The 25,102-nt window shown below is 35.2% G+C and overlaps 1 protein-coding gene across 4 annotated transcripts in view; it reads left to right on the top strand.

Annotated features, from left to right (window-relative positions):
* VPS35 (VPS35 retromer complex component) overlaps positions 1 to 24,296 on the top strand; it is a 39,800-nt gene extending 15,504 nt beyond the window's left edge. For all 4 annotated transcript variants that reach the window (XM_077132304.1, XM_077132303.1, XM_077132305.1 and 1 more), the window contains 11 exons: positions 474 to 557; positions 957 to 1,066; positions 3,249 to 3,345; positions 3,433 to 3,581; positions 4,969 to 5,176; positions 10,684 to 10,839; positions 18,246 to 18,368; positions 20,236 to 20,415; positions 20,924 to 21,163; positions 21,560 to 21,703; positions 23,319 to 24,296. In XM_077132304.1, the coding sequence (XP_076988419.1) occupies positions 474 to 557; positions 957 to 1,066; positions 3,249 to 3,345; positions 3,433 to 3,581; positions 4,969 to 5,176; positions 10,684 to 10,839; positions 18,246 to 18,368; positions 20,236 to 20,415; positions 20,924 to 21,163; positions 21,560 to 21,703; positions 23,319 to 23,498 (1,671 nt within the window). In that variant the 3' untranslated portion in view covers positions 23,499 to 24,296. The remainder of the gene's footprint in view (positions 1 to 473; positions 558 to 956; positions 1,067 to 3,248; positions 3,346 to 3,432; positions 3,582 to 4,968; positions 5,177 to 10,683; positions 10,840 to 18,245; positions 18,369 to 20,235; positions 20,416 to 20,923; positions 21,164 to 21,559; positions 21,704 to 23,318) is intronic.
* The last annotated feature ends 806 nt before the right edge of the window (positions 24,297 to 25,102 follow it).

Genomic DNA, 25,102 nt, shown 5'->3' with positions numbered 1-25,102 from the left:
ATGATAATTGATTTTTGAGAAAGGTGCAAAGCCAAGTTTTTTGACAAATGATTCTGGAACAATTGGACATACATATACAAACAAAAAATGAGCCTTGACCCCATCATCCTTCACACCAAGTACAAAAACTCAGAAATGGGTCATAGACCTAAATGTATATAAAATTTCTGGAAGAAAACTCTCAGAAAATTTTTATGATCCTGGGTTTTGCAAGATTTCTTAGCATACAGAAAATAAACCATAAAAGAAAAAAAAACTGGTAAAAATGACTTCTCTTAAGTGGCTTTCACTCAGTAGAATGTTTGTTTTGAAACTTGCTCTGTAAAATTTTAACGTTTAATCTAGAAATGAAGTATGGGTGAGAAGAATCTGTACTTTAATATGAGTTTCAAGTTATAATAAATGTGTTATTAGAGGAATAGCTTAGGATTTTAAAAATATTCTTTTAATTTACACTTCATTTTCTGTTTTAGATTGTTTTGACTGGCATATTGGAGCAAGTTGTGAATTGTAGGGATGCTTTGGCTCAAGAATATCTCATGGAGTGTATTATTCAGGTAGGTGGGAACATTTTTTATTTTTTTAATGGACCTCTTTATTTCATTAATTTTTATTGAAAAATTCTTGATAAAATAGAAAATATGCTTTCTTGTGTAAAAAATTTTTTTTTCTAAGCAATAAGTTGGTTTTTGGTATTGCCATATTTTTTTCCACAAAAATTAGGGTGAAGTAACTTCTGAATTTTCTGGATTTCATAAGTTTAAGTTTAGCTATAGATATACTTTAGTTAGTGAACTATCTTCATTTGGGCTAACTTCAGAGAGAAGTATTTGAGTTTAGTTATATAAGATTAAATTTTTTTTTCATAATTTTAAATACTGTAGATACCATAGATAAGTCAAAGCATTATGTGAAATACTTTTACTTGTTTCAGTCAATTATTTTTTGATTTTCAGGTTTTCCCTGATGAATTTCACCTTCAGACTTTGAATCCTTTTCTTCGGGCCTGTGCTGAGTTACACCAAAATGTAAATGTGAAAAACATAATCATTGCTTTAATTGATAGGTAAGAGCTTCCAACATTGGAGGGCAAAAGCTCTGGTTTGGGAATAATTAATTTAAAATGTTTTTATGGATTATTTGTTTCTGTTGCATCTTTATTGTATCAGTGGTTTTAATTTAATTGTAATATAAATGATTTTGTACATTCAGTAGGTTAGAGAAGTATGAGGTGCTTGTGTAGTTAAGGTGGAAAAGAGGTTTAACTTTTAGTTGTACCAGAGGCATGAAGCTAATGGATATTTTTCTTAAGATCTCAATAAAATCTGTTTAGTTGACATCTAAAGACATTATGCAGATATGTCATTTAGATATTCTAAATCCAAAGATTGTTGAAGAGCAAAATTTGTTTTTTACCATGATGAAAGTTATTTTTCATTGGGAACTGATTTGAGTTGGGGTATACTTCATTAAGTAACTATAAAATATCTATGTTTGAGAATATTCAAGTTATTACTCTTTGATCAGAAAATTTTCTTAAGAATTTTTAAATATCAAGTAGGTTTAGTAAATCTCCTTTAGGTTCAAGTTTTATTTATTTAGTTTGGCTGTTGGTCTTAGTTTGTTAAAGGTATAAAATTGGCCTTTGATAGTGGCTTTAATGAGTAACTGCTTGGCCACCATGCTGAATGATAGTGTGTAAGATTTGTCCGATTTGTGAGCATGCACATCATTGTCATTATGAAGTCAGAAATTCAAGCAAAGATTTATTTCTGCAAATACCCTTTGATATGTTTTAAATACCTAAGTATGAGTTTTAAAGTCTGAGAATTTGTACAGCAGCATTCTCCAAATTATCAGCTCAATTTTGAGCAGTGAGAATTATATACTAATTGGACCTCCTCTTAAAAGAAGCTGTTTCCTATGTTGAATGTAATGTCACTTAGCCATTCTTGCCTATAGTTCATACAAAATGTGGATGTAGTATTTGACCCTGACAAAGAGAATAGTAATTGTTATACTGTTCTAGTTTGCTAGCTCCCGGAATGCAATATACCAGAAACAGAATGACTTTTAAAAAGGGGAATTTAAAAGTTGCTAGTTTATGGTTCTAAGGCCGAGAAAATGTCCCAGTTAAAACAAGTCTGTAGAAATGTCCAATCAGAGGCATCCAGGGAAGGATACCTTGGTTCAAGAAGGCCGATGAAGTTTAGGGTTTCTCTCTCAAGTGGAAGGGCACGTGGTGAACAGAGTTTCTCTCTCATCTGGAAAGGCACATGGTGAATGCAGTCAGGGTTTCTCTCTCATCTGGAAGGACACGTGGCAAACACAGTGTCATCTGCTAGCTTCCTCTCCTGGCTTCAATTTTCATGAAGCTCCCCGGGAGGCATTTTCCTTTTTCATCTCCAAAGATCGCTGGCTGGTGGACTCTGCTTCTTATGGCTGCGTTGTTTTGCTCTCTTAGAATCTCTCTTATTCTCCAAAATGTTTCCTCTTTTATAGGACTTCAGAAACTAATCAGTGCCTACCCAAATGGGTGTAGACATGCCTCCACCTAATCCAGCGCAACAACCACTCTTGATTAAATCATGTCTCCAGGGAGATGATCTAATTACAGTTTCAAGCATACAATGTTGAATAGGGATTAGAAGTGGCTGTCTTTACAAAATGGAATTAGGATTAAAACATGGCTTTTCTAGGGTCCATATATCATTTCAAACCAGCACATATACTTATTAGGAATGGGACAGGCTTGGTTTTGAAGTAGATTTTGGAAATAGGATTTAATTTTACTACTTTGGAATTAGTTGTGTTTCACGCTTTACAATAGTAGAAATGCAGTACCTTAAAATAGCTTATGTATTTTTTCTCTTCTAAAAATTGTGTATTTTAAAATCATGCCTGTTGAATGAATGTTTGTCACTTTTTGTGTTTCCCTCTTTAGCTTTAATATTTTCTACCCATATTTACTTAATTAGGCCTCAAAGCATTAGGGAAAATCAACTTGTTTAAATTCTTAGTATGGTATAAGTAAGAAGGCCAAAGAAATAAGGTATCATTGGCAAACTATAAAAACTAATTGAGGGAATGATTAGCTATATTCCAAGTCCTTTTGTTAAAATCATTTTTAATGTAAGAGAAATAAATTCATTGTAGAAAATACATAAAAGCATAAAGAATAAAATGTCATCCATGTCCTACTACCCATGTCCCTATATCTTTTAAAATAAGGATTATTTTCTTTTTAGATTAGCTTTATTTGCTCACCGTGAAGATGGACCTGGAATCCCAGCAGATATTAAACTTTTTGACATATTTTCACAGCAGGTTGCTACAGTAATACAGGTTTGTGTGTATTTTCTCCTAAATTTCTAAACAACTCTGTTTTTTGCAATTGTTTGAAATAAATCCTATGGTTTCTAAACTTTCCAGTCTAGACAAGACATGCCTTCAGAAGATGTTGTATCTTTACAAGTTTCTCTCATTAATCTTGCCATGAAATGTTACCCTGATCGTGTGGACTATGTTGATAAAGTTCTGGAAACAACAGTGGAGATATTTAATAAGCTCAACCTTGAACAGTAAGTCAAAGTTATATTTTTGTTAAAATGCTCATAAAGTAAATTTTGTCCCAGATATTTTTTTCTTTCTCATTGCTTTTTGAAATGTTAGCATTTGTCTTGTTTTAAGCATTTGTTAGGTTGTCATGCTTGGTGTAATCAGGGCAGAAAATGGCAGCCAATTATTTGGTTGTATACATTGGTCAAGTGGTAGCATTTATGGAGCATAAGTAGTGACCAGGGACCAGTGTCTCCAGTACAGAACCATTTTTATATGTGAATCTGTTTCTATATATGAATCAAGCAAATTTCCATAAGTGGTTTTGTACAAATGAATGAATTGTGAAGAATTAGGGGTACATGTATATTTAAGGTGTAGAACTCAAATTGGTTTAAAATATTTTCTCTATTTTGAGCTTTGATTTTGATAACCATTAAGGAAAGTATAATATTCTGTTCCCTACCTGGAACTTCCTCAACTATGATTTCCTAGACCATTGGTGTCCTCTAGTGGCTACTGTGGGCAGTTCTGACCCTATTATCTTTCCCTAGCAGTCCTCTTACTACATCTCCCAGCCTTAATTCCAGTTTCTGAACTTGAGCTCAAGTCAGGCTCCCCATTTTCCCTATATGATTTATAATTTTAACTCATAGAAATTCCTTTCTGTCTCCCTTCCAGTAGTTGATCTATATCCAGTGTATTTCTTTTTACCTCTTTTTGTTCCCCTTTTTATTCTTTTAGTAACTCCTACTTTTTGTAACCAAAAAACAGTCCAGATCTTAGATGCTTAGTGTGAGAGAAAATCAAATGATGTATTTGTATCACCCCCACCGAATGAGTACTAAGATAAAATTAGACACGGAATTGGAAATCCCAACCTTTAAACGTCTTATGAGTATCTGGATGTACCTCAGTCTCCAATACTCCTACAAATTACTACCTTAAATTCAGCCTGTTATTCCTTAATCACCAACATTTGATGCAGAAGATAGAGTTTGTATGTTTGTTTTGTGGAATTACTGTTTTTACATGGATTTTCCTCTTAATTTTCATCATTAATATACAGTACTTGTTTGGTGCCCTAGTAAATCAACAACCATTTAAAATACTTTCCTTCAAAATGTCAAGCTCTAGAAAGTTATCTTAACTCCAGCTATAAGCCTGTTCATGAGGTGGATACTGTTATATCAGTAATAAATGGTTAGCACTATGTTTAAAATAAGCATGTTTATCCTTTCGGAAGTAGGTTATTGGAGTATTTTTAGATGATGTGATTCATCATGGCCCATTTCCTTTAATGTATAAACGAAAAATTTGAAAGTTTTATGAATTGTTTTGTGAAAAAGTGCTATGTGTGTATATAGATTGTTAATTTTATCCATTAAAAGGCTGCTGTTCTTTTTGTAGCATTGCTACCAGTAGTGCAGTTTCAAAGGAGCTTACCAGACTTTTGAAGATACCTGTTGACACTTACAACAATATTTTAACAGTTTTGAAATTAAAACATTTTCATCCACTCTTTGAGTACTTTGATTATGAGTCCAGAAAAAGCATGAGTTGTTATGTACTCAGTAACGTTCTGGATTATAACACAGAGATTGTCTCTCAAGACCAGGTAAGAGAATACCGACTTTTCTTTTTAGGGAAAAAGAAACAGAGTACTTACTGTTTTAGGCCTTGGGACCAGAACATCTGAGATGAGAGGGAAGGGTAATTTAATACTTAAAAAAAAAGTTATGAATTACAAAATTTGAGTTGTATAAGGAAGAAATTATAACGCCCGTATAATCCCATCAGAAAGAGAATAATAATTGTTACTTAACATTTGGTGCATCTCTTTCCAGGCTGTTGTCAATATATGTAACTAGTAACATTCATATACTTTCTTACAAAAAAGACATTATCTTATTGATACTATTTTGTACCTTTATGCAGCTAGAAACTTTGTTTATAATTGTTCTAGTTTGCTAGCTACCAGAGTGCAATATACCAGAAACAGAATAGCTTTTAGAAAGGGAAATTTAATAAGTTTCTAGTTTACAGTTCTAAGGTCAAGAAAATGTCTCAATTAAAACAAGTCTATAGAAATGTCCAATCTAAGGCATCCAGGGAGAGATACCTTGGTTCAAGAAGGCTGATGAAGTTCAGGTTTCTCTCTCAAGTGAGATGGCATATGGCAAACACAGTCAGGGTTTCTCTCTCATCTGAAAAGGTACTTGGTGAACATGGCATCATCTACTAGCTTTCGCTCATGGCTTCCTGTTTCATGACGCTCCCCGGGAGGCATTTTCCTTTTTTATCTCCGAAGGTCACTGGCTGGTGGACTCTCTGCTTCTCGTGTCTGTGTCGTTCTGCTCTGCTCTCTCTGAATCTCCTCCTTTCTCTGGAATGTTTCCTCTTTTATAGGGTTCCAGTAAACTAATCAAGACCCACATAGAATGGGTGGAGACATGTCTCTATCTAATCAGTTTTAATACCCACATTGATTGAGTCACATCTCCATGGAGATAATCTAATGAAAGTTTCCAACACGCAGTACTGAATAGGGTTTAGAAGAAATGGCTGCCTTTACAAAATGGGATTAGAATTAAAACATGGCTTTTCTAGGATACATTCATCCTTTCAAACTGGCAAATATTACTAAGGAAGTTGTGGTTTTACAGAAAACTCATGAATAAATAAAGAATTCCGCCCTTTAATATGATATAATATTAATTATATACCACCCTATAATTAATACTTTGCATTGGTGTGGTACATTTGTTACAGTTGATGAAAGCACATTTTTATAATTGTACTCTTATGGTTTAATTTAGGGTTGAATTTTGTTTTGTGGAGATTCATGCATTTAAAAAAAATTTGTATTCTAGTAACATACAACCTAACATTTCCCTTTTAACCATGTACAAATAAATAATTCTGTACATTCACAATGCTGTGATCCCATCACCACCATTCATTACCAGAACATTTCTATCATTCTAAATAAGAAATTCTGTATATTTTAAGCCTAAATTCCCTATTCCCTACCCCAGCACCATCTCCTGGTAACCTGTGTTCTACATTCTGACTCTGTGAGTTTGCTTATACAAATTATTTCATATCAGTGAGCTCATAGAATGTTTGTCCTTTTGTGTCTGGCGTATTTCACTCAATATGGTGTCTTCAAGGTCCATCCATGTAGTTGCATGTATCAGAACTTTACGGCTAAATAATATTTCGTTGTGTGCATTTACCACATTTTGTTTATCTGTCAGTTGATAGACACTTGGGTTGCTTCCATCTTTTGGTAGCTGTGAATAATGTCACCATGCACTTCAATGTGCAAATATCTGTTCAAGTCTCTGCGTTCAGTTATTTTGTGTATATACCTAGCACGGGTTGCCAAATCCTATAGTAATTCTGTATTTAACTTTCTGAGTAACTGCCAATTGTCTTTCACAGCAGCTACACCATTTTACATTCCTACAGGCAATGAATGAGTATTCCTATTTCTCCACATTCTCTCCAACATTTATAATTTCTTTTTTTTTAATGGTAGCCATTCCATTGGATGTGAAGTGGTATCTCATTGTGGCTTTGGTTTGCATTTCCCTGATGGCTAATAACACTGAGCATCTTTTCATGTGCATTTTGGCCATTGGTATGTCTTCTTTGGAGAAATGTCTATTCAAGTCTTTTGTCCATTTTTTAATTGGGTTTTTTGTCTTTTTGTTGTTGAGCTGAAGGATTTCTTTATGTTTTCTGAATAGTAACATCTTATAGGATATGTGGTTTCTAAATATTTTCTCCCATTGTGTAGGTGTTTTACTTTCATGACAAAATTCTTCGATGCACAAAAGGTTTAAATTTTGAAGAGGTCCCATTTATTTTTTTGTTGCTTGTGCTTTGTGTGTAAAGTCTAAGAAACCACTACCTAACACAAGATCATGAAGATGTTTCCCTACATTTTCTTCTAGGAGTTTTGTATTTCTGGCTCTTAGATTTAGGTCTGTGATCCATTTCGAGTTGACTTTTTGTATGTGGTGTGAGATAGGGGCCCACCTTCATTCTTTTGCACATGGAGATCCATTTTTCCAGCACAATTTGTTGAAGTAACTACTCTTTTCAATTGAGTGGTCTTTGCACCCTTGTCAAAGATCCGTTGGCCATAAATGTGAGAGTTGATTTTTGATCTCTCTGTGCTTGCCAATACCATGAAGCTTTGATTACTCTGGTTTTGTTATAAGATTTAAGATCAGGAAGTATGTCTTCCATCTGTCTGTGTTCTTTCTCAAGATGGCTTTGGCTATTTGGGGCTTCTCACCCTTCCATATAAATTTTTTTTTTTTTTTTTTTTTAACATGGGCAGGCACCGGGAATCGAACCCGGGTCCTCTGGGCATGGCAGGCAAGCGTTCTTGCTTGCTGAGCCACCGTGGCCCGCCCCCTTCCATATAAATTTGATAGTTAGCTTTTCCATTTCTGTAGAGAAGGTTGTTAGAACTTTGATTAGGATTGCATTGAGTTTATAAACCCTTTGGATAGAATTGACATCTTAATAAAATTAGTCTTCCAGTCCATGAGCAGGAACTGTCCTTCCATTTATTTAGATGATCTTTGATTTCTTTTAGCAGTGCTTTGTAGTTTTCTGTGTACAAGTCCTTTATATTCTTGGTTATATTTATTCCTAGGTATTTGATTACTTTAGCTACTATGGTAAATGGAGTTTTTTTCTTTCTTCTGATTGTTCATTACTAGTGTATGGGAACACTACTGATTTTTGATTATTGATCTCACTTGATAATGGTTTATAATTCTTTCAATGTGCTTTTGGATTGTTTGCTAGTATTTTGTTGATAATGTTTGCATCTGTAGTCAGTCTTTTTATTACTGATTGCTTTTTTGAGATTTTCTGTTTCTCCTTAAGCTAGTGTAGGTAGTTTGTGTGTTTCTAGGAATTTGTCCATTTCATCTAGGTTATCTGAATAGTTGGGGTACAGTGTTCATAGTATCTTTTTATAGTCATTTTTATTTCAGTAGGGTCAGTAGTAGTGTCCCTGTTTTTATGACTGATTTTAGTCATTTGTGTAATCTTATCTTTTTTTGCCAGTCTAGCTAAAGGTTTGTTACTTATTGATCTTTTCAAAAAACTTTTGGCTTTTTAAATTCCCTCTTCGCTTTTTTATTCTCTGTCTCATTTATCTCCACTCTAATCTTTATTTCCTTCCTTCTGCTTACTTTAGGTTTAGTTTGCTCTTCTTTTTCTAGTTTTCCAGTTTTGAAGCTAGGTTTCTGTTTTGAAGTCTTTCTTCCTAAAAAAGACATTGAGAGCTATAAATTTTCCTCTCAGCACTGCCTTTGCCACATCCCATAATGTGCTTTCATTTTCATTCACCTCAAGATCTTTCCTAATTTCTCTTGTGATTTCCTCTTTAACCCATTGGTTACTTAAGAGTATGTTGTTTAATTTTCACGTTTATGAATTTTCCATTTTTCCCTCTTCTTTGATTTCTAGATTCATTCCATATGGTCAGATATAGTGTATCATTTCAACACTGTTTAATTTACTGAGATGTTTTTGACTCGATTAGCTTCTGTAAAACTGTTTGATATATATCTGTTAGGTATTATTGGTTTAGAGTATTGTTCAAGTTTCTGTTTCCTTATTGATCTTCTATCCATTGTATCTGTTATTGAAAGTGGTGTATTAAAGTCTCCTACTGTTAATGTAGAGCTTTCAGTTTCTCTTTTCAAATCTGTCAGTAATTGCTGCATATATTTTGGGGCTCAGCTGTTAGGGGTATGTGTATGTATGTCTATATTATTGGAAATGTCTTAATCTCTAATTTTTTAAAGAAAGTCTCATTGGATATCAATTTCCTGATTGGCAGTTGTTTTCTTTTAGGGCTTTAAGTACTTCAACCCACTTCTTTCTTGCCTTCATGATTTCTAATTAAAAATCAGTACTTGGTCTAATTGGCTCTCCCTTGTAACTAACACATTGCTTTTTTTTCTTGCAGCTTTCAGGGTACTATCCTTGTCTTTTTATTCAACAATTTGGTCAGTATGTGGCAGGGTATATTTTTCAAGTGTATTCTGTTTAATGTTCTCTGGGCTTCTTGGATGTGCATATTTACATCTTTTGCTAAGTTTGTAAAGTTTTCGGTTGTGATTTCTTTGACTATTCCTTCTCCCTCTTTTTTCTCCTTTTGGGACTTCCATGATACTTATATTGATATGCTTAACAGTGCCTGGGGCTCTTGTAGGCTATTTTTATTTTTGCTTTCTATACTTCTTTTCTTCTTTCTGCTCCTCAGCCTAACGCATTTCAATTTTCTAATCTTCACGTTTGCCTGTTCTTTCTTCTGCTGGCTCCAATGTGCTGTTGAAGCTGTCCTGGGAAATTTTCATTTCAGTTGTTGTGGTCTTCAACTCCAGTAGTTCTTTTTGCTTCCTTTTAATTTCTCTATCTCTTTACTTTATTGTCATATTGCTCATTCTCATTGTTTTCAGAATATCCTTTAGTTCTTTTTTGTATTTTCCTTCATCTCTTTGAGCATTTTTAAGATCTGTTTTTAAGGGATTTGTTTAGTATGTCCACATTCTCCTCGTCTTCATTGGTGTTTTTTGGATTTTTGTCCTCTTTCAGTCGATGGGCCATCATTTCCTGTTTCTTTGTCTTGTTCTTACACACAGTGATCCGACGTAGCTAATCAAAAGCAGTGATCCATGATTGGACACATCCCTCTGTTCCCCGATTTTTGGGAACTGAATTTTTTATCCCTTTCTGGTACTAGCAAGCTATGCCAGTGGCCAGACCCCAGTGCTCCATGCCACAAATGTGGGGGATGGGCAACAGTAACTGCCATGTGAAGAGAGCGATTTACTGGTATTTACCATAATTTACTAGCCTCTTCCACCCACTGTTCCCTGGATGTTGTACAGTGTTTTACTGGACTCTGGAATTTTGAAATAGTTGATTCAGACAGTTCTTTTCTCTTTAATAGTTGTTCTGGTGGTAGACAGATTCCTGGAGCTTTCCACTTCACCATTTTTCCATCTCATCTAGAAACACTTATTAGTGACTTTATGTGCTGATGGCTTAACCCCAGTGGGTTTCTTGTGTCTTTCCATTTTACAGGTGGATTCAATAATGAATTTGGTGTCCACGTTGATTCAGGACCAGCCAGATCAGCCTGTAGAAGACCCTGATCCAGAAGACTTTGCTGATGAGCAGAGCCTCGTAGGCCGATTCATTCACCTACTGCGGTCTGAGGACCCTGATCAACAGTACTTGGTATGAGTGTACTCTTACTATAATTCCTTCATAAGGGCCTAGGGAGATCATGTATCAAAGTGCTTAACATGATCTACTCAGCTTTTGGTCTTATTAGAAGGTTTTGAAAGAATTGCAATTCAGTAAAAGATTAAGTGGTATCCATGGGCTTTTGCTTTATATATAAATTCGTAATTGTAAAGTTCTGGAGCTTGTGAAGAACAAGTCAGTTGCTCCAGTATCTTTTGAAGGCTTAGTGCTACTTGCAGAAAAGCCTGTTTCTTCAGTTGGGTGTCCCATAATTATTCCATTTTCATTTTCTTTTTGAATTGTGCATCATCTTTAGAAATGTTCAACTGTTTATCGTAAACTTTAAATATAGGGATAAATAAACAGCTGCATATTCAATTGTATTTATATTTCCAGAGTTTTTACATGATTTGTATTTGTTTGCCACACTGAAAATGTGTGAAGAGAGTTTGAGATTAGAAGTGCCCTTTTCTTAACCTTTTTTTTCCCTGGCAAAGAACAATCAAGTGAGGTTCTTCTCTCTTTATCATTAGTCCTCAGTAAATCTTTGTGAAATGAATAAAACATGTTCCCTGAATAGAGGTACTAGTGGTTGATACTGGATCATTCATTTTAAGTAAGTTTAACATGGATGACTGCTTAATTATTATTTTGGCAAGGTAGTTTGACCATTGATGGATGCACAAGGAAGTGTTAGGCCACTTTAAGGAAGAACGTTTTTATTTGAGGATATCTCCTACTTTCTTCTTCTGATGACTTTCTTTGTCATAGCCGACACTCTTGCGTTCCTTCATAATTGGTATGGTGAAATAAGAGACCGATTTCTATTGGTAGTATGGTATTGTGCACTGTGTCTGATTTGTACAGAGTGGCTGATAGTTCAAGTATTTTAACTGATTCCCTTACATTTCTGAACGTAGTGTGTATATATAGACGTGTGTGCTTTTATCTGCTGTTGTATACCAAGTGTAGTTAGAAAATATGCCTTCCGCACGTAACTGGTTTTGCCCATGTGCATAGCGACCTTTCTTTTCTTTTATTTATTAAACATACCCACATACAAACACAAACATTCTTACCATATGATCATTCCATTCTACATATATAATGAGTAACTCACAATATCATCACAGTTGTATATTCATCATCATGATCATTTCTTAGAACATTTGCATCAATTCAGAAAAAGAAATAAAAAAAAAAGAAAAAAATTCATACATACTATACCCCATACCCTCCCTTTCATTCATCACTAGCATTTCAATCTACTAAATTTATTTTAACATTTGTTCCCTTTAGTATTTATTTTTAATCCATATGCTTTACTCGTCTATTGATAAGGTAGATAAAAGGAGTATCAGACACAAGGTTTTCATAATCACACAGTCACATTGTGAAAGCTGTATCATTATACATCATCTTCAAGAAACATGGCTACTGAAACACAGCTCTACATTTTCAGGCAGTTCCCTCCAGCCTCTCCATTACACTTTAACTAAAAAGGTGATATCTATTTAATGCATATGAATAACCTCCAGGATAACCTCTCGATTCTGTTTGGAATCTCTCAGCCATTGACACTTTATTTTGTCTCATTTCACTCTTCCCCCTTTTGGTTGAGAAGATTTTCTCAGTTCCTTGATGCTGAGCCCCAGCTCGTTCTAGGATTTCTGTCCCACCTTGCCAGGAAGGTCCACACCCCTGGGAGTCATGTGCCACGTAGAGAGGGGGAGGGCAGTGAGTTTGCTTGTTGTGTTGGCTGAGAGAGAGAGAGGCCACATCTGAGCCACAAAGAGGTTCTCTAGGGGTGACTCTTAGGTCTAATTTTAAGTAGGCTTAGCCTGTTATTTGTGGGATTAAGTTTCATATCAACAAACCCCAAGATTGGGGGCTTGGCCTATTGCTTTGGTTATCCCCACTGCTTGTGAGAATATCAAGAATTCTCCACTTGGGGAAGTTGAATTTTCTCCCCCTTCTCACCATTCCCCCAAGGGGACTTTGCAAATACTTTTTTATTCACTGTTCAAATCACTCTGAGATTTATCAGGGCATCTCTCTGGACAAACCTACAGAATCTCATGCCCTACTCAAGGTTCCATATACTTATGGTGTTCAATTAAGCTGTCCTCCCACGTTATATTAGGAAATACAGCATAGCAACTTTTAAGGGCAGCATCATTAGCTCTTATTTTGCCAAGGGGGGTTGTGTTCTGAGGTCTGTTATCCATCTACCATTTCAGAGAAATTCAGAAAACCTGAATATGTCACACATACTTCTCATGAATGCTGTGGTTTTCTTGTAATTTTTTCTGAGACAATCAGACATTGGTTTCACAATGGTAGTCTTTTAAGGTGTATTGGCATTTCATTTGACTTAAATGGCCTGAATATTTTTCTGAATTAGGAAGGATGATATGTCAGAATATGCCTAAAGCTGTATATGTATCATAATGATAGCTAACATTTTCTGAGTACATGTCTGGTGCTTGCTGCTGGTAAAGGCTATAGATATTCCTATTTGACTATTTTAACTTCCCAACAACTGTGGAAGTATCCTACCCCCATTTTTCAGTTAAAACTTGTAGCTAAGAGAAAGTAAATTTTCCCAGGGTCACATAGGTAAGTAAGTGATAGAATGTATTTTTTTTTCCATTTGGAAAATGTTTTTATTATTTTTAGTGCTTTGCTTTAAAAAAAACAACAAAGCTTTCTATTGTATACTATAACAGATTTCAGAGTTTGAAATGGGTTACAATTCCACAATTTTAGGTTTTTACTTCTAGATAACAGCAACTAAAAGTAATATCAGGGCCGTGCAACTGTGGCTCAGCAGCAGAATTCTTTGCCTGCAAAGTCAGAGACCCAGGTTCGATTCCTGGAGCCTGCCCATGCCTAAAAATAGAAAAATAAAAAAAAGTAATATCAATATAATGATTTAGCAGTCATACTCCTTTGTTAAATCCTGCTTTCCCTGTATAACTCCACCACACCTTTGATCTTTCTCCCACTTTTTATAGGTATTAGGGCTATACCCATTGTAACTTTTTCATGTTAGAAGGGGCTTTCGATAATATGGGATAGGGAGATGGAACTAGTTGATGTTCTAGAGAGGCTGACCCCTCAGCATTTCAGAACTTGCCTGGTAAGACAGGCACCCATCTGGAGGTTGTAGGTTTCTGGAGTGTTACTCTAATACATGGAACCTTTGTAGAATCTTTTATATCACCTTAGGTGTTCTTTACGATTGGTTGGAATGGTCTTCGTTGGGGGTTGGCAAGTTATGATAGATAGCAATGTCTAACTGAAGCTTATCTAAGTGTGACCTCCAGAATAGCCTCTCTACTCTATTTGAACTCTCTCAGCCACTGATGCCTTATTTGTTACACTTCTTTTCCCCCTTTTGGTTAGGATTGCATTGTTGATCTCATGGTGCCAGGGCCAGGCTCCTCCCTGGGGGTCATCTCCCTCACTGCCAGGGAGACTTTCATCCCTGGATATTATGTCCCACGTAGGGGAGAGGGTAGTGATTTTACTTGCAGAGTTGGGCTTAGATTTAGGTCACATCTGAGCAACAAAAGAGGTCCTCTGGAAGTAGCTCTTAGGCATACCTGTAGGTAGGCTAAGCTTCTCTGCTACATACATAAGCTTCACAAGAGGAAGCCTCAAGATCAAGGGCTTGGCCTATTGATTTGGGTGTCTCTAATGTTTGACACAGTATCAGGGATTTCCCCAGTGGTAAAGCTTAATAGTTCCATATTTTTTCTTCCATCTCTCGAGGGACTTTGCTAATACTTTTTGATTATCTGCTTGATATACTCTGGGATATATCCAGACATTAAATTAAGCTATACAGGATTAAAGGCCCTCATTCTTACTGTGGGCTCTTTGTGTTTGGATTGTTTAACTGATCTTTCCAGACAGTTTGAGTTAGATTAGTACTACAGAAAATTTAAATTCTGGACAAAATAAACCTTTCTTCCTTTGGTCTCAAAAAATAGATGAGGTTCTAAAATAGACAATGCCTTCCTTACCTTATATTCTGAATTATCTTAATCCCAACCTGATTGGCTTCATTCTTATCTCTAAATACCAGATTTTACATATATAAAATAGCCTTTCAAAATCCAGAAATAATAATTACCACTCCCGACTAAATATGACTGCTTTAAGAGCTTACAGTCTAGATCCCTGTTTTTTTTGTTTGTTTTGTTTTATTAATTTTTAAAAAAAATAACAATGAACAAACGCAAACATTCTTTACTTATGATCATTCCATTCTGTGTATATAATCAGTAATTCACAATATCATCACATAGTTGCATATTCATCATCATGATCATTTCTTAGAACATTTGTATCAATTCAGAAAAAGAAATAAAAAGACAGCAGAAAAAAATTCATACATACCATACCCCTTACCCTTCCCTTTCATTGATCACTAGCATTTCAGTCTAAATTTATTTTAAAATTTCTTCCCCCTATTATTTATTTTTATTCCATATGTTTTACTCGTCTGTTGATAAGGTAGATAAAAGAAACATCAGACGCAAAGGTTTTCATAATCACACATTCACATTGTGAAAGCTATATCATTATACAATCATCTTCAAGAAACATGGCAACTGAAACACAGCTCTACATTTTCAGGCAGTTCCCTCCAGCCTCTCCATTACATCTTGACTAACAAGGTGATGTCTATTTAATATGTAAGAATAACCTCCAGGATAACCTCTTGACTCTGTTTGGAATCTCTCAGCCATTGACACTTTATTTTGTCTCATTTCGCCCTTCCCCCTTTTGGTCGAGAAGTTTTTCTCAATCCCTTGATACTGAGTCACAGCTCATTATAGGGGTTTTCTCAATCCGCCTATGTTGCCAGGAAGGTCCACACCCCTGGGAGTCATGTCCCACGTAGACAGGGGTAGGGCAGTGAGTTTGCTTGTTGTGTTGACAGAGAGAGGGGCCACATTTGAGCAACAGAAGAGGTTCTCTTGGGGGTGATTCTTAGGCCTAATTTTAAGTAGGTTTGTAGGTCCCTATTTTTTAATAAGCATTTTCTTACATACAGTATATTGTTCTTTTGTTTCTGGCTTATTTTGCCTCACCAAATGTCCCACAGGTTCATTCACAGTGTTGCATGCCTGACGACTTTGTTCCTTTTTGCAGTAGCACAATATTTGATCATAGGTATACACTGTTGGCCAGTCTTCTTCTTCTCAGTCAGTGTATCCTTCAGCCACCTCCATTCATTAGGCATCATGTATAATATCCAGAGTCCATACATGCTCTCAATTTTAGATAATTTCATTGTTCCCAAGAGAAAGATAAGCAATAAACATACCCTCACCAAATATAAGGTCTAAACTTTCCCTTAATTCTTGTTACCCCTCTACACACCCCTCATTATTTACCCCTAGTGTTGCTGCGGTATTGTTTTCCTGTTAAATATAGCCCATAGCATGCAATAGCGGTTTTTCCCCTGTACCCTGAACTTGTACACTCTTTGTACAAGATTCATACCTTTGAAGTAGTTCATGCAAGAACTTAGTTATATTTATAGTGTCAGTGGGACACATGGGTCTATACAACCCCTTTCAATCATGTTCATCTTCAATATGGTAATATGACTTATAGACTCACTAGTGACCTGCCTTCACTTCTATCTGTTCCCTTAACATTTGAGTTCAATCTCATTAGCTACCTGTTCACCCATCTCTAGCTTCCATGTATCTCTAAGTCCCCTATATTCTGTATTATAAGCCTCTGATTTTACCTTTACCATGGTCATGAAAGTGGAATCATGCAGTATCTGTCCTTTTGTGTTTGGCTTATTTCACTCAACTTCAACTTCATGTCCTCAAGGCTCATCCATCTTGTCCTTTGCTTAAGAATGTCATTTTGTCTTTTGTATAAAATTCCATTGTGTGGCGGGCCACAGTGGCTCAGCGGGTAAGAATGCTTGCCTGCCAAGCCCGAGGACCCAGGTTTGATTCCCGGTGCCTGCCCATGTAAAAAATTCCATTGTGTGTGTGTGTACATATATATACACACACACACTATATATACACACATATATATATTGCATAAAATTCCATTGTATATATATACATTTTGTTAATCCACTCGTTTGTTGACAGGCACTTGGATTATTTCCATCTTTTGGCGATTGTGAATAGTGCTCCATAGTGAACATTGGAGTGCAAATGTCTGTTATTGGTTTCAGTTCTTGTGTGTATATACTGAGTAGTGGTATTGCTTGGTTACAGGGAGGAACCACCAAATTGTCTTCCATAGTGGCTATACCATTATACATTCCTACCAGCAGTGCATAAGTGTCCCAATTTCTCCATATTCTCAACACCATTTGTAGTTTCCTGTTTAATAGCAGTCATTCTTATAGGTGTGAGGTGGTAGCTCCTTGTAGTCTTCATCTGTATTTCCCTTATAGCTAATGAAATGAGCATCTCTTCATGTGCTTTTTAACCATCTGTATTTGCTCTTCAGAAAAAATGCCTAATCATATCATTAGCCCATTTTATAGTTGGGTTATTTGTTCTTTTGTTGTTGAGTTGTATGATTTCTTTGTGTATGTAGTATATTAAACCTTTGTCTGATGTGTGATTTCCAAATATTTTTTTCCCTTTGAATTGGCTGCCTCTTCACCTTTTTGACAAAGTCTTTTGAGGTACAGAAGCATTTAATTTTGAGGAGTTCCCATTTATCCATTTTCTCTTTTGTTGATTGTGCTTTGGGTATAACGTTTAGGAAGCTACCTCCTATTAATAGGTCTTGAGGATGTTTCCCTACATTTTCTTCTAGAAGCTTTATGGTACTAGTTCTTATATTTAGGTGTTTGATATAATCTATTTTTAAATGTGAATTTGGCTTATATCAGAAGCTGTACTTTATTAACACAAGTATTCTTTGTACATGTAGGTATGAAAATATATATGTGTGTAGGTATAAAATATATTCATACAAGATGAATCTTTTTTTGTGTGTGTATGGGCAGGCACTGGGAGTCAAACCCAGGTCTCCAGCATGGCAGGTGAGTACTCTGCCTGCTGAGCCACCATGGCCCTCCCACAAGATGAATCTTGTCTCTGTCCCTGACTAGCTGTGTAGCTTTGAGCAGGTTCTGTAACCTCTCTGAACCTCAAGTTTCCCCATTTGTAAAATGGGGTTAGTATCTATTATGAGTGATTGTGATGACTCAGCAAGACAAAGCAATGGTAAGTATCTACTGTAGAGCTTGGCGCATTATATGGATTCAAAAGATGGTTGTGATGATAATTAGAACCCTCATTTAGTTTTGTCAAGGTTTACAATAATGAGAGCCCTCATTTAGTGATTGATCATATTGTATGAAAACTAGCAACTTTTTCTTTTTTTGTCAGATTTTAAACACAGCACGAAAACATTTTGGAGCTGGTGGAAATCAGCGGATTCGCTTCACATTGCCACCTCTAGTATTTGCAGCTTACCAGCTGGCTTTTCGCTACAAAGAGAATTCTAAAGTGGTGGGTTTATTTTTAAGTATGTCACTACTTTTTTCTTTTTTCCTTGCTGTGCGTGTGCTAGTTTTTTATTATGTAAAATTTTAAACATATTTAGAAATAGACAATAGTGTAATTAAACTCTAGAAACTATCAATTCATTACTCATCCTGTGTTAAGTTTCCCTAATAGTAATGTTGGTAGATTACATAATAACAGAGGGATCACTTAAAAAAATGAAAGATTAAAACAGTTGAAATATATGTTAGAACTTTTTTCCAGTTTAAAGATCACTTGTGAGATATTGATAAATTAACAAAGTTGGTATAGAATGTGCTTTAGTTTTATAAAATGATTTTATTTTCTTGGAGTTTTAAAGTACCAATTCTAAAGTGATGCAGGAATTTCATGCAGAGGTTGCAAATTACAGATAAGTTATAATTCGAGTAGCTTTGTCTAATGCAAAGAGCCTAGTTATATAATCACCTCTCTTCTAAAAGCATATAATTGAATAATTGAATGAGCAGTATGCATTTTTTATGGTTTATAGTTCTTACAAACAGAATCATGGCTTCAGTCTTTAGTGGTATAGTTTTGAATAAAATACCTCAAAGTATTTGATTTGTTCAAAGTATTTGAACACTTGAAAGTCAGATTTATGTTAAGAAACAAATCTCAGTAAACTGATTTTTCTAGTAATGGTGGAAAAGATTTATTCATTCAGCCCACCAGCACAACCTAGATGCTTTTGGTTAGTTTCATTAGGTCAGCCTCTAGTTCACTCCTTTTCCAGCATTTCTTGGATAGATATTTGTGAATGCAATGATAATAGCAGCTGGCGTTTTTAAACTATTACCATGCACTGTGCCAAGCACTGTATATTTGGATTATTGCGTTTAATCCTTGTAACAAGGCTTTGACTGTCATCCTCTTTTTGAAATGGAAAGAGCTGAGTAATACTTTGATTGCTTTAACAAGAAGGAATTTAGATAGTTAAGCATATGGATAAAATATTTAATCACACTAATGATTGCTAGAGTGAACATTAATAAAATTTGCATAGAAAAGAAAAACACAGTTCAGCATTGGCAAGGGAGTGATGATAATTCATTTTCATTTAGTAGTGGTGGGTTGTGTCTTTCTTAAAAACTCTGACAATATGTAACTAGAGCCTTAAAAGATCCAATACTTTTAATGGAAGTATTAGATAAGAAATTTTAGAGATTCAGATAAAGCATTGTGTACATAGACCGTTCATTATGATAGTGCAGATTATTTCCAAAAGGGAATAATTAAATACATCATACTACATGCAGTTTGTGAAATATTTTGTGGTCATTAAAATGTTTTTGAATAACTTAGTATCATGAAGAAAATTATTTCAAAATAAGTGAAAGAAAAAGAAGTTGGCAGTATGAGCCAGAGTGTGTATTTAATTCTTCTTCTGTGAGCTATGTTAAAGTAGAAAACAAAACCATACACGAAGATCCTGGCTATGTTAAAATATTCCCCTTACATTTGCATTGAAAAAAGATGTTAACATCAGAATATTGAATAGTGGTCATCACTGGGTGGTAGACTTGGGGATAATTTTAATTTTTAAGTCATTTTTTATGTTTTCCAAATTTCCAGATGTGTAAAAAAAAAAACAAACACTGAATACCTAAAAATTGTAAAGCTAGTAACCTCAAATGGACGTTTTGAGAAGACATCTTCCTTGGTTTACTTGGGTGTTATATAAATGGGACAGAGAAGAAAGATGACAAGAAAACTGAACTCAATTTACTACTGTCACTCTCTGTTCTGTTGGAAGTTTTTCTGAAAAAATGGATATTCTTGAGCAAATTAACTTTGAATGTAAAAGTAATTTACAATATTTTTCTTGTTTTAGGATGACAAATGGGAAAAGAAATGCCAGAAGATTTTTTCATTTGCTCATCAGACTATCAGTGCTTTGATCAAAGCTGAGCTGGCAGAATTACCCTTAAGGCTTTTTCTTCAAGGAGCTCTGGCTGCTGGAGAAATTGGTTTTGAAAATCATGAGACAGTAGCATATGAATTTATGTCCCAGGTGATGATCTGCTCTCCTCCTTTCTGGATGTTAAAATAGTTTTGCTGAGTCGAGTCACTTGTCTGAAGTTGTGGTGGTAGTGCACATCAACTTAACTCTTTTTTTTCACTGAACATGTAACTACCTCCTTCCTACCATCTTGGAACCTCTTAATAATGTCATCATATTGACTGGCTTGGAGCAGCAAAATTGATCAGATCCTCATAATAATGAAATCTAAGATTTCCAAGTGGGGCATCATAAAAGTGTTTTCATGGAAAAGAAGTTTGTTAGTTCAGTTAGGGAACCCTGAGTTAACCAAAGTTAATATGATCTCTTATTGCAAGACGTGTCAGCATCTTTAATGTATCAGCTGTGTCTTGTGCCTTTGCAAGAGAGTACACCGTATGCTGATTTGAAGGAAACATCTGCAAAGTGTCTTATAGATAGAGGTTCTGTGGGATGTACTTTGGAAAATGCTGGGGTGGGTGATTGGTTCCTAAAAGTCTCTTTTGTTTTTATCCGCTAGGCATTTTCTCTTTATGAAGATGAAATCAGTGATTCCAAAGCACAGCTGGCTGCCATCACTTTGATCATTGGGACTTTTGAGAGGATGAAGTGCTTCAGTGAAGAGAATCATGAACCCTTGAGGACTCAGTGTGCACTTGCTGCATCTAAGCTTTTGAAGAAGCCTGATCAGGGCCGAGCTGTGAGCACCTGTGCACATCTCTTCTGGTCTGGCAGAAACACAGACAAAAATGGGGAGGAGGTAAGGTGGGAGGACATTCCTTAAGTTTGGGAGAGGGGACCATTAACAGGGAACAGCTGTCAAGGCCTTGTGCCCTGGAGGTGAAATATTTGCAGTTCTTAAAAATACAATGAAGAAAATTGCTTTATTAAAAGAAATGAAGTGGACAGTAATGCACTGAGAGTCACAGCTTGTGGTGAAGCATCCAAATTGAGGATATTGTAACTTAGCAAGTTTGTGCCACTGCTTGTTTTAAATTTAGTTTTATACTTAAAAAAAAAGAATGAAGAGGATTTAAATTTGTTGTATTCTTTTAAAACATGAAAAGTACTGTAGGGTGTTTTTTTTTTGGCGTGAAAATAGGACATTTGTGATTTATTAATGCCTTCAATATCTCCCCCTGCCTTTTTATTGTAGCTACATGGAGGTAAGAGGGTAATGGAGTGCCTAAAGAAAGCTCTAAAAATAGCAAATCAGTGCATGGACCCCTCTCTACAAGTGCAGCTTTTTATAGAAATTCTGAACAGATATATCTATTTTTATGAAAAGGAAAATGATGCGGTAAGTGAACTAATACAATTGTAATGAAATAATGAAGTGTTAGTTTTGAGAGCATGAAGATGAACTGTTGGTTTTATTCCTGAGCCTGATGCCTTGAGCCTACTGTTTTGCTCTTAGAGATAATAAAATATATTCAGTTTTTATTCAAGTTTGGTTTCCTCCTTCTCCAAATCATTTCCCTCTGCTACTGTTGTGAATGTGGGAATTTGGGGAAGAGGATGTGATTGACAGATGGTATGGACCACTCTTATTTAACTCGGATTGGGCTTTCATTTGGTTATTTATAGCTGTTTTCATGGACACTGAATGTTTAACAGCCTTGAATTCTTTATATTTGGGTTCTTCTCTCACCTCTGTGCTATCTATTTGTTCATCACTTTATCTCCAATTGTTAACAAGGTGTCTGTCAGTGCTAATAAAATCTTGAATGAATGGATGCGCAAATGGAATTTCTTTGTCCAGAAACTTAACTCTGTACTCCCAAACTCCCAAAGTTTACAGTGATAATAGTTTGATGTCTTTTTGCTTTCTGTCATGTTTATATTTGTTTAGTCAGATTTTATTGGGAATTTTGATTGCTAAAAATTTATCTTTACCAGAGAGCAAAGGTGACTTCTTTTTTTTGTATACTGAGTTGAATTGCTTTATTGCATAACTATTGACATCCAGTCCTTTTGTTCTCAGTTGACCAGACCAGAGTAGATTAATGCTCATCATTCCAACTCTTTCTCAATGATGATGAATATGTTGTATATGGCCTCTTCCTGCTTTTAATGCTCATCATCCCAACTCTTTCTCAGTGATGATGAGTATGTTGTGTATAACCTTTGTTATATAGAAGCCATTTCCCTTCTTGAACTTAGGAAGTTTGATATAAGCAAAAAGTTTAGTATTCTGATACTTAGTTTTTTGTTGACAAAGGTCAGAGTTTGCAGGTCTACCTACTGGTTTCTTTCACTCTCCAAAATCCTTTTCTGTCTATGTAAATACCCTTTGTAGTTTGTTTTGTAAGAAACAAGATGTTGATTCATTCTTTGATAAATATTGAATGCTACTGGATGCCCAGGCATTGGTAATATGTTCGGGATGTAGTGTGAACAACACAGATATAGTTGCTACCTTGGAACTTGCAGACTTATAACCAAGTCAGCTCATTTCTCTAATGGAAGAACTAATTATGTACAAAGAAAGTTCTCATCTCTTTTGCTTAGGAATGCTATATAAAATAATCACCATCCATTTGAAAAAATATGAAACAATTTATAAATACCAAATAGTTGGCTGATTTCTCATCTTGTACAAGTTTAGACTAATTGCTAAATGCATTATCCTTTAAGCAGTAGTGTTGGTCAAGATTAGTAGGTTGAATAAATTTTTCCTTTTGTTCTTTTACTAATTCATGTTGCTTTGTAGTATTTTATGAAAATTTTTTGTGGGTTTTTTTTTTTTTTTTTTTTTGATGATGAGGCAATTGTTGCTCAAACCAGGAATCATACTCTCATCTGTTCTTATAATTGATGAGAGGTAACACAGCTTCCTCAGAACAATTTAATTAAATCATCTTTTCTTTTTGAGGTTCATCCTTGGTCTTAAAATTGTGCATATTCTTTTATAGGTAACAATTCAGGTTTTGAACCAACTTATCCAGAAGATTCGAGAAGACCTCCCGAATCTTGAGTCCAGTGAAGAAACAGAGCAGATTAACAAACATTTTCATAACACACTGGAGCATTTACGCTTGAGGCGGGAATCACCAGAATCTGAGGGGCCAATTTATGAAGGTCTCATCCTTTGAGAAGGAAACAAGCTCACTATACACCTTTCCATTTACATCAAGTAAAGGTTTTATTATACTAGGTTTCCCTTCCATAGATTGTGCCTTTCAGAAATGCTGAGGTAGGTTTCCCTCTTCTTACCTTTAATGTGTTTTTTACCCAGCACCTCCAGACACTCACCTTCAGGACCTTAATAAAGTTATTCACTTCATAAGTGTTCAGGTCTGGCTGATCACCCAAGTGGCATGACTTATTCTGCTATTTAAAATTCCTGTGATCTATTAAGAAAAACATCATCACTTATCTTGGGTACTAATGAAGCTCTTATCTTTTTTTCCTCCTTTGTTTCATTGTTGTTTGTGTAATTTTCTTCATTATTGGGGAGTACTAACCCAAAGGTGTCTGTTTCTTTGTTCTATAGTTAAACTTGAATTTAATTTAGAAGAAAGGAATACTGTATGTGGAATTCAGCTTGAACTCTTTCCTAAATGCAAGATGAGGCCATGTGTAATATTTTCCCTAAAACTAGAATATATTAATGCATGTTTGAGAGTTTTTAAGTTCCATGGTCAAAACCAGAAGCTATATTTTGCATATTTGGACCCAGCCACCCATTAAGAACTTTGTTGTCCTTTGGCCATATGTATTGAAATAATTTTGTTCTAAATACTATAAAACAGAAAATTTGTGATCTATATAATTTATGTATAATCGTCATTATTGTAAATTTAAGGGGAAAATGCATCACACAATTATGTTTTTTGTTTTGTTTTATTTTGTTTTTGCACAGTGAAACAATAAAGTTGCTATTAACAATTTTGGACTTTCCCCCCCTCTTTTCATACCATTTTTCATAAAAAAAGAACTAGTAGAATGCTTTGGAGTTTAATAGACATTTTCATACATTCACAGAGATCACTTGTTCAACTCTGGTTTTATATACATGTTGAGCAAAGTGTCATCTGTTCTTTTAGTTACTTTTTTTTTTTTTTTTACCTATTTGTCTTCCTCAGCCTTACCCTACTTTGCCTAGGTATGCTAAGCCCTTGTGAACTACCAAAAGGCTCAACACCTGAATTAGTTACCGACTTACTGTATAACAAATTATCCCCAAACTTAGTGTTTTAAATATTTATCTCTCAGTTTCTTTGGGTCAGGGATTTGGGAGCAGCTTAGTGGGTAGTTCTGTCTTAGGGTGTCTCATGAGGTTGCAGTAATCTGAAGTCTTGAAGCTTCTTCACATAACTGTTAGTTGGAGGTCTCGCTTCCTCTCCTTACGGGCCTCTTGAGGCAGCTTGTGTGTTTTTATAATATGGCTGCTGGCATCCCAGAATGAGTGATCCAAGAGAGAGAGCAAGGAGACCACAATGCCTTTTTATGATCTAAACTTAAAACTGACACTAGTTTGCCTTATTCTTTTTGTTAGAAGGGAGTCAGTAAGTGTAGCCGATACTTAAGAGTAAGGATATTGAAGGAGAAATAGCAGAGAGCTTGTGGACATTTTCCAGTGACCACATCATTTAACACCTTACCATTTTCCTTCCAGTTGATAGATGTCTAACACTTAAATTTTATAATACATGTTTACAATGTTATAAAATCAGTACCATTAAAATCTATCAAA

Source organism: Tamandua tetradactyla, chromosome 16, assembly GCF_023851605.1.
Source record: "Tamandua tetradactyla isolate mTamTet1 chromosome 16, mTamTet1.pri, whole genome shotgun sequence".
Classification (NCBI taxonomy): Eukaryota; Metazoa; Chordata; class Mammalia; order Pilosa; family Myrmecophagidae; genus Tamandua; species Tamandua tetradactyla.
Note: the sequence above shows the minus strand (reverse complement) of the source record. Positions and strands in the feature narration are given on the sequence as shown.